Genomic DNA, 10,402 nt, shown 5'->3' on the forward strand with positions numbered 1-10,402 from the left:
CACAAAATGCTGCTTCTCACCATGCCTCGAAGTTTTGATGTTGGATGATCCAATGACCAAGTCACCTTGAACTTGTTGTCATTGTAAATCTTTTTTTTTTCATTGTTCGCGATCACCTGAGTGTGTTTTGGTTTTACAAATACCAGCACAATTTGTTGTAACATGTGAGCTCATTGCTGACTGGCTAGAAGTATAACAAGAACCAACAGAATGATGAGATAGTGCAAGACAATTTAGATTCAAAATCATAATTGCGCCGTTCCATTGGCTCTCGGCTTCACTTAATATGATTATTTGACACTGTATACTTGTATCCCCTGCGCTGAAAACAGCTGAAGTGAGATCAGAAGAGCGACTCCAACAGTGTTCACTGATTATTTTGTAATGCGGTAGTTTTAGAATGAAAATCAGGAGGCAGTATTCACCTGGGAAAAGCGGTAGACTAATGCGTGAATCGGTCGAGTTGGCAAGTATGTACACCATTTGCATGAGTAACACAGAACCATCAACTCAGAAAGTTTCTGTAATTTTCTTTTTTGTTGTTTTGCTGTGCAAACATGGAAAATGTTCCTGAACAAAAAGCGATTCAACCGTATATGTTTGAACCAGAATATGAGTCCATGGAGGAAAAAACAAACAGTGAAAGTGATTCCAGCGAAACCAGAAGCAATGAAATGTAGCCACTTCGCCATTTGTTCCTTCAAAGTAATATCCTTTATAGGATTGGCAATGGGGTGGCATAGTGGTGTAGAGGTTAGCACTGTCACCTCTCAGCAAGAAGGTCCTGGGTTCAAGCCCAGCTGCCAACGAGGGCCTTTCTGTGTGGAGTTTGCATGTTCTCCTCGTGTCTGCGTGGGTTTCCTCTGGGTGCTCCAGTTTCCCCCACAATCCAAAGACATGCAGGTTAGGCTAACTGGTGGCTCTAAATTGACCGTAGGTGTGAACGTGAGTGTGAATGGTTGTTTGTCTCTATGGCTACCTTTACATTACGTCGAATCAGCGGATCATCAGATTAACGTTCTTAAAACGATTCGCGTTTATACTAAAACCGTTAGCCGTGCACACAGCAACACCAATACACGGATACGCTCGGCTCCGCAGGCATCCTGCGCTCCAAATCACTCCGCCCTGAACAGCGAGTGCCCTCTGGAGGGTGCGCACTCCGGCCCTGCGCAGCTCACAGAGCGCGCGAGTGAAGTGCACAAGCCACGATTCGGGACTGAGCCGCTGTGTGTGTGATCCCAGCGCATATCACTTACTACTTGCAAGTGGAAGGATGGCAAGCCTAAAGACAATCATAACTACACAATGGGCAGTATTTGCATCAGTATTTGCAGTATTTTCATACTTTTATACTCTTTAATGAAAGGTGATACAAGGCGGAAGTCCGCGCCGTTTTTCAGCAGTCGCGTCACATGACCAACGCCAGAGAATCAGGAAGGTGGATGTCACAGTGACGTTGTCCAATGACGACGCCAGCTAGAGCTCAGCACAGCGTATCCGCGTATTCTCAATGTTTACACAGCACCAGACCAGATACGATCTAGATTGAATACGTGGACGCTGGCGGATTCCCGTTTCCCGGCTTTTCCAGGTGGTTTAATGTAAACGGACAGTGCATCCGCGAACAAAACGAGACAGATACGGTCTAATGTAAACGTAACCTATGTGTCAGCCCTGGGATGATCTGGCGACTTGTCCAGGGTGTACCTCGACTCTCACACATAGTCAGCTGGGATAGGCTCCAGCTTGCCCGCGACCCTGCACAGGATAAGCGGCTACAGATAATGGATGGATGGACTGGCGATGGCAAAAAATGATTTCCCTTTGCGACATTCAGGCTTATTTTTACATCCACTCGGGTATCTTTAGGGTTGTTTACAACAATTTAGAAGCCATGTATCTACTAGATCTCAGACTCGGTCAGTCATGTTGTGTGCAAGTGACATCACAATCTCAGATTCTTTTACGTAATTTGTACTCAGAGGGCGATATTTGAACCTCCGAGACAGTAAGATGGCAGCGCCCAGGGAAGTTTTATTTTAAAAGAAAAACAATCTGTACGGGGACAAATCTGAATGAATGAACACTCGAACATGTCCTGTATGCATATTATTTGTCAGTATAAAGGAATTTATTTTGGGAGGTTTTGTTTGGCTTTAATAAACTATCCCATCCCATAAAAACTAATGATTTTTTAAAAATGAACCATTTTGCAACAACATCATTAAACAGAAGTGGTTTCAGTTGTTTCTAAACCATCTTACCTACTGCTCTTTTTCTTCTTCTTCTTCTTCTTGGCATTTTTATCTCTCTTGTCTTTGCCTGCCCCTGGCTTTCCCCGCTTTCGATTCCCTGCACACCTCTTTGGAGGAATGTCATAATCGCTGTCGTCCTCCGAGTCCACCCTCAAAGCTGGTTTCTTTCTATTGGCTGCCTTGCGACCTCTAGTGGCCTCGGCCTCTTTGTCCTCATCCTCGTCCCCACCATCCTCGCTGGTGGCTGCTTTACTCTGTTTGCCTACAGCTGCTTTATTTTTTTTGCCTTTGTTTTTTCCTTTCTTGTCTTCTGAATGCACACATGCAGGTATACATGGATGCGAGTGAAACAAAGCAGCACATTTTTCACATCATAGCACTGGGATAAGTCATGTGATGGCTGTTAGAAACGTATCATCATCATCATCATCATCATCGTGCAGTAAACTAGACCAGCAGCAGCCATGCAGACCAACGGTGCTAAAGCCTAGTGTGGGCGGAAGAAGCCTTGAGACGCCAGCACTTTAGTTCTACATTTAAAAGCTTGGCCACTGTTTGGTGAAAGTAAACGGTTCTTTCAAAAAGGGCTAGCATTAGATGTACACTAAACTACAGCAATACTTCTGTGAAATGCCGCACAGTTTATTTTCACTTGATGTTAATGAAGGCCACCTCACCAACTATAGCATGCTACCTCACATGAACTAACATTGGGTTAGTGTTTCTACTAATTAATGCTAGTTACATAGTTAAGAAAATGCAATTTAGATCGAGGCTACGTCACACTCAGGTCATGCAGGAGAATTTGTCAGCGTAAGTAAAAAAAAATTTCATTATTCAAACTTCAAACAAGGAACACCTTGCAATTTCTTTTTTTTGTTTACTATAAGAAGGGTAGTTTTATGGTTTTTTTTCTGTTTTGGTTTTGTTTTAATCTAGCATTAGTCAGCACTGAAATGTAGTAATGGCAAGGACAGTTCCTCCAAGACAGTACATGGTTATTTCCATGTGACAGTGGAGACAATATTATAGTTATTTAACAGTTATTCCATGAAATTGAGTCGTACATGAGCTGATAGCCGACGAAGCGCGTAGCACCGAGTCGGCTATAAGCCATGTACGACAAGATTGAGTGGAATAATTGTTTTATTCTATCCACATTGACTGGATTTTGAGAAACAGAGCATTTTTATTTTTATTTTTTGCAAATTCGATAAATAAAAACTTTATACAAAACATCCGACAAAATCATTTCCAATTAGAATGTAAACAAACTGGTGAAATGACGGGAGCAATTTGCGAAAAATGCTATAATAATAATAATCCTTGAAAAATTAAAAAAAATACATTCTTACCATCAAATACTTTCATTCCATATTTTGTTGCTTTTTTTGCAGTTTTATTTTCAAGTAGCCCCGTGTCCGCGTGGGTTTCCTCCGGGTGCTCCGGTTTCCCCCACAGTCCAAAGACATGCAGGTTAGGTTAACTGGTGACTCTAAATTGACCGTAGGTGTGAATGTGAGTGTGAATGGTTGTCTGTGTCTATGTGTCAGCCCTGTGATGACCTGGCGACTTGTCCAGGGTGTACCCCGCCTTTCGCCCGTAGTCAGCTGGGATAGGCTCCAGCTTGCCTGCGACCCTGTAGAAGGATAAAGCGGCTAGAGATAATGAGATGAGATGAGATTTTCAAGTAGAGTTTTTATTTCGTCCTCAGTTGGTTCAGCAACACACTCTGCCATTTTGTTTTTCTCTACTCATGGTATATGAGCTGATAGCCTAGTAGTAGAGTAGAGAATCAGAGTGCACAATTGCTCATATCCAGTGAATGTGGATACAATAAAGTTAGTCAGTTACCTAATGCTAGCTAAGTTACCTAGCTTTAACCTTTGTCTATCATAGGTTAGCTAACTAGCATTAACCAAACCACCAGCTTGTATTTTGCACTTAGTTCACTAAAACTATTATAAAACTCTCACATCAACAAAACTTTTACTAAGAAGCTAAAGTTGATCTATGAAGAAGAAGAAAAAAACAAAACAAACGATTCCAGTCATTACATCATTTTCTTCCCTTCTCCTTTCTTCAGTGTTCAGTTTTGAACTTGAATTTGGACACGTTTCTGCCTTCTGAGGCTCATTTCCCAGCTGAAAACTTCATCTGCAGGGCTGCAGCTGTATCTCACTCACAGCATATAGCAATAATCAAGCAAACCATCAATCTACAAATGCATCTACAAATATATATAAACGGTGTGTTTGCACTTACCCTCAGCACTCTCTTCTCCATCAATCTCTACACTCACTAAGTGACCAAAACCACACACACACACACACACACAGAGTTCCCCAAAAGCACAAAAATGAACCAAATCAAATTTTACATGAAAGTAGATATCCGATCTTAAATCTCGCACCTTCTGCTAATTTTGCTGCATCACTTTTCTTTGGCATTGTGAAAGTCCTTGAGCTGTTGCGTGTCAGTCAGGGTGATGTAAAGCTTCTTCTGTGTCTCCAGACAGTCTGGTACATTCTCACAGTACGAGGTGCTCAACTACTACCCAGTAACTGACTCCCTATATCCATGGTAACGTCACATGATCTCAACGTCTCATCAAATATGTCAAATTTCAGCGACCGCGGTCGTGTCACTGTGTCCATACATCCTGTGTAGGACCAACAGTTTAATAATATGCTGTTTAATAATATCCAGAGAGGTGTAAGTATCCAAAATTGATAATAAAGCTAGGTAATTTCATTAGCTCTAGGATCAATGACAAAGAAAGTAGAGAAAGGAAGGATTTGTAACTCTTCCGGACCCTTTATCAAACAACGTTTGACACAGCAATGGACAGATAAGATCACAATGCTTTCTTTTGACCAACAAAACAACATATTACGCTTGATTAACTGACAGATACTCTCACTCATAGGGCCATATGACACCGTGACACTTAGCACTTGTCGCAAGGCAAGCACCCTTAAACATTTAATGAAGGTTTAGGTTTCCATTCAAGAGGCGATTAACCACATTTTCACAGAGTATTAAGCTTTACATGTTCATATCGTTAGTTGTAATCAAGTAAAGTTCTGGATGCAGTTGGGTGTGTTTTTAAAAATGACCCAATAAATATTTCCACCAGACTTTTTTGTTAACCAGGACTATTTAGCAAGTGTAATATGTGAGATATAATATTCCACATAAAAAATAATTGAGTAATCCACACACGTAGACACACACACACAGACACACACCTGTGTGCTCATGTGATATTACACACCTAGACACCTGGTCGATGATACAGAGAGTCTCATTTTTCACACATGAAAACTAAACTACAACATAGTAATCAGTCTAAGTCCATTAGCCGAACACACACACACACACACACACACACACACACTTGATATACAGAGAAAACCAAACACACCACATCATGACCATCACAATGTTACACACTGATACTGATCAGACTCATAGTTCACACAAAGGTAATGAAAATGGTCTTTTTCTTGACTCAAATAATGGTGAGTTTAATAATTCATGGTTTAGCTCATGTAAAGTGTATGAGCAGCACTTAAATGTTAATGTATCTTGTCTCGCAGAGACAGAGAGCTCAATATGAAGAAGATGGATTATTTTATGGTCTGGACTGTAGAGAGTGAGCAGCAGTGGGGCTGTCTGTCACAGTCTTTATATCTGTGGTCTCTAAAGCAGATAGTGTCTCCAAACACCTGCACTGTGAAATAGACGTGTGATGTGTTTCTTTTTTTCCTTGTCATTGTATACCACTGGTGTTGTAACATGCCCTGGAATTCTGCGCCAAGGGCATTAAATAATAAATCAACATTCACAACCAAAATATTTATAACAAAATTAGTACGAAGTGACTCAGCACCCAGTATCAAAGGACTCAGAACCTGGTACCAAAGGATTCAGAGCCTGGTACCAAACAACTCACAGCCAAGTACCAAACTACTCATAGCTCAGTACCAAACAACTCCTAGAACTGTACCAAACGATTCATAGCTGAGTGCCAATCGACACAAAGTTCATTACCAAAAGACTCATAGAACTGTACCAAACGACTCATAGAACTGCATCAAACGATTCATAGCTCAGTACCAAAAGACTCATAGAACTGCATCAAACAATTCATAGCTCAGTACCAAACGACTCATAAAGCTATGTTAAATGATTCATAGCTCAGTACTAAATGACTAATAGAACTGCGTCAAATAATTCATAGCTCAGTACCAAACGACTCAGAACTGCATCAAACGATGCATAGCTCAGTACTAAACGACTCATAGAACTGTATCAAACGATTCATAGCTCAGTACCAAACGACTCATAGAACTGCGTCAAATGATTCATAGCTCAGTACCAAGCAACTCCTAGAACTGCGTCAAACAATTCATAGCTCAGTACCAAACGACTCATAGAACTGCATCAAACGATTCATAGCTCAGTACCAAAAGACTCATAGAACTGCATCAAACAATTCATAGCTCAGTACCAAACGACTCATAAAGCTATGTTAAATAATTCATAGCTCAGTAGCAAACGACTCATAGAACTGCGTCAAATGATTCATAGCTCAGTACTAAACGACTCATAGAACTGTGTCAAACGATTCATAGCTCAGTACTAAATGACTCATAGAACTGCATCAAACGATTCATAGCCACTAAACGACTAATAGAACTGTATCAAATAATTCATAGCTCAGTACTAAACGACTCATAGAACTGTATCAAATGATTCATAGCTCAGTACTAAACGACTAATAGAACTGTATCAAAAGATTTGTAGCTCAGTACTAACGACTCATAAAGCTATGTCAAATGATTCATAGCTCAGCACTAAACGACTCATAAAGCTATGTCAAATGATTCATAGCTCAGTACTAAACGACTAATAGAACTGTATCAAAAGATGTGTAGCTCAGTACTAAACGACTCATAAGGCTATGTCAAATGATTCATAGCTCAGTACTAAACGACTAATAGAACTGTATCAAAAGATTTGTAGCTCAGTACTAAACGACTCATAAAGCTATGTCAAATGATTCATAGCTCAGTACTAAACGACTCATAAAGCTATGTCAAATGATTCATAGCTCAGTAGCTACCAAACGACTCATAGAACTGTATAAAACGATTCATAGCTCAGTACTAAATGACTCATAGAGCTGTAGAAATGATAACATAGCTCAGTACTAAACGGCTCATAGAACTGTATCAAATGATTCATAGCTCAGTACTAAACAACTCATAGAACTGCATAAAACGATTCATAGCTCAGTACTAACGACTCATAAAGCTATGTCAAATGATTCATAGTTCAGCACTAAACGACTCATAAAGCTATGTCAAATGATTCATAGCTCAACACTAAACGACTAATAGAACTGTATCAAAAGATTCGTAGCTCAGTACTAAACGACTCATAAAGCTATGTCAAATGATTCATAGCTCAACACTAAACGACTAATAGAACTGTATCAAAAGATTCGTAGCTCAGTACTAAACGACTCATAAAGCTATGTCAAATGATTCATAGCTCAGTACCAAACGACTCATAAAGCTATGTCAAATGATTCATAGCTCAGTACCAAACGACTCATAAAGCTATGTCAAATGATTCATAGCTCAGTACTAAACGACTAATAGAACTGTATCAAAAGATTCGTAGCTCAGTACTAAACGACTCAAAGGTCAGTACAAAATGACTCACAGCTTAGTACCAAACAACTCATAGAACTTCATCAAACGATTCATAACTGAGTGCCAAACCCAGTAGCTGTTTGAAACTGCTGCTCTAAATAGTTACAGAAATCATACACTACTTTTAAACTCAAGAATAATAATTGGTTATTGCATAACCAAAATAAAAAAAGAGATAAATGTTGTACCAGCTCTCACACTCATGTTGTGATGAAGTCTGATGAGTCTGACTCCACACCTCTGCTCACTTTGTCTTATAATGTTCATGTCACTTTATACTTCAGCTTCATACATGACTTTTTTTAAATAAAATGTGCTTCACTTAATTTGATATCATTAAAAATATCCATCTTTATCTCATACTGATAAAAAAAAATTAAAAATAAATAAAAGCTTAATTTTCCCAAGTAAATTGAAATAAATTGTCCAGAGTATGGATTTAGAAATGTCCTATACCTTCAATTTATAATCATATTATTTTTCACACCACAAGGGGGAGACAAGCGACTGTCAGATACAGAACCATGTTGTTTAAACCGGAATCCATGAGTTTATAAAATGCTCAGGGCCTTCAGCAGCTGTTAATACCATTTATAGCAATTAGTCCATATTAGACACTCAGGATGCCTTTGTTTTTGCGCTAATATCTCTTTTAGTAAGTATGTAATATTTAGTGGGAATATTTTAGTCCATAATAAAGATGAGTTCTTGGGCTTGTTTGCAGGAGGGCAATCTGTTTAGTGCTTATATTAAAGTGCCATTCCACCATTGGATGTATTCTTTGGCATAAAATACAATATATTTTATGACAACATGACTAGACAGAGAAATCTTTTAGCTTCAAAATGATATATCAAACATAATTTTTTGACAACGACAAGTATATTAATTTTGCGACCAAAGTCACCTACCCTTTTAATTTCCGCGCGGTAGTGAAACGTGATGTCATCGGCAGGTTCCCCTTCTTGTGTACCACGTGTCGGTCTATTTTTAGACCAGGAAACCCCCAAAGTGAGAGAGTCATTTCTCCTCGTATATGGGGGCCAAAAAAATTGCGAAAAATTGAGTTAATCTTTCAGTTAGCTAGATTTACTGGTATTAGCTAGATTTATTGGTATTATTTTTATCGTGTTCTATCCGCCATTGCTGATAATATGTGCCACGTCACACGTCACGTGGTACACAAGAAGGGGAACCTGCCGATGACATCACGCGCGGAAATTAAAAGGGTAGGTGACTTTGGTCGCAAAATTAATATACTTGTCGTTGTCAAAAAATTATGTTTGATATATCATTTTGAAGCTAAAAGATTTCTCTATTTAGTGATACCATTTATATATGTTGTCAAAATATATTGTATTTTATGCCAAAGAATACATCCAATGGTGGAATGGCACTTTAAACTCCAAAATCCTAAGGAAGTGAGACTCCAGTCTTCATTCTTATAAAGTTTCATAACATGAAATGAAATGTAACTATAAATGGATAAAAAGTGCCTTGTACAATTCTTTAAATGAATTTTCAAAAAACCTGCAAATTGCAATAGTAGAAGAGGAATAAAACATTAGTGAAAAGTGAAGACTCCACTTCATCACATCTCATTGTTGATTATTTTTCCTATAACACCTTTCCCCAAAGTGTTTTATTCCTTACATAAATTGTACATAATGATTTCAGTCTAGGGGCGGCACGGTGGTGTAGTGGTTAGCGCTGTCACCTCACAACAAGAAGGTCCGGGTTCGAGCCCCATGGCCAGCGAGGGCCTTTCTGTGCAGAGTTTGCATGTTCTCCCCGTGTCCGCGTGGGTTTCCTCCGGGTGCTCCGGTTTCCCCCACAGTCCAAAGACATGCAGGTTAGGTTAACTGGTGACTCTAAATTGAGCGTAGGTGTGAATGTGAGTGTGAATGGTTGTCTGTGTCTATGTGTCAGCCCTGTGATGACCTGGCGACTTGTCCAGGGTGTACCCCACCTTTCGCCCGTAGTCAGCTGGGATAGGCTCCAGCTTGCCTGCGACCCTGTAGAACAGGATAAAGCGGCTAGAGATAATGAGAATGAGATGAGAATTTCAGTCTAAGTACTTATAATATATCGAGAAGGCATTTCTGTACATCCCTCTCTTTCTCTCTGTTTCAGTACTTTTTTTAACACACCCTTGCTGACTTGCCCCCACTAGTTTCCTTGGGTAAATCCCTGATACCATCTTAAAGGCCTTTCCTTTACTGTATGTGTGAAGTAAAGTTTATTAGATGACCCCTTGCTAGGAAGAGGGGTCAAATGAACCCTTGGTAGGTCAAATGTCAACTTCAGGATCAGACGACTTGCCAAGAAATAACTGAGATTTGAAAAAAGAAGAAAAATGCTGGACAGAGCTGTTTATGAATGTCTCATCTCATCTCATTATCTGTAGCCGCTTTATCC

General features: G+C 39.6%; 1 protein-coding gene across 1 annotated transcript in view; it reads right to left on the minus strand.

Moving 5' to 3' along the window:
• tmc2a (transmembrane channel-like 2a) overlaps positions 1-4,708 on the minus strand; it is a 53,658-nt gene extending 48,950 nt beyond the window's left edge. The window contains exons 1-3 of the mRNA XM_060912193.1: positions 4,672-4,708; positions 4,524-4,559; positions 2,268-2,568 (exon numbers count right to left, since the gene is read on the minus strand). Of these exons, the coding sequence (XP_060768176.1) occupies positions 2,268-2,568; positions 4,524-4,559; positions 4,672-4,708 (374 nt within the window). The remainder of the gene's footprint in view (positions 1-2,267; positions 2,569-4,523; positions 4,560-4,671) is intronic.
• Positions 4,709-10,402: the final 5,694 nt, after the last annotated feature.

Source organism: Neoarius graeffei, chromosome 28 (assembly GCF_027579695.1).
Source record: "Neoarius graeffei isolate fNeoGra1 chromosome 28, fNeoGra1.pri, whole genome shotgun sequence".
NCBI classification, from domain to species: domain Eukaryota; kingdom Metazoa; phylum Chordata; class Actinopteri; order Siluriformes; family Ariidae; genus Neoarius; species Neoarius graeffei.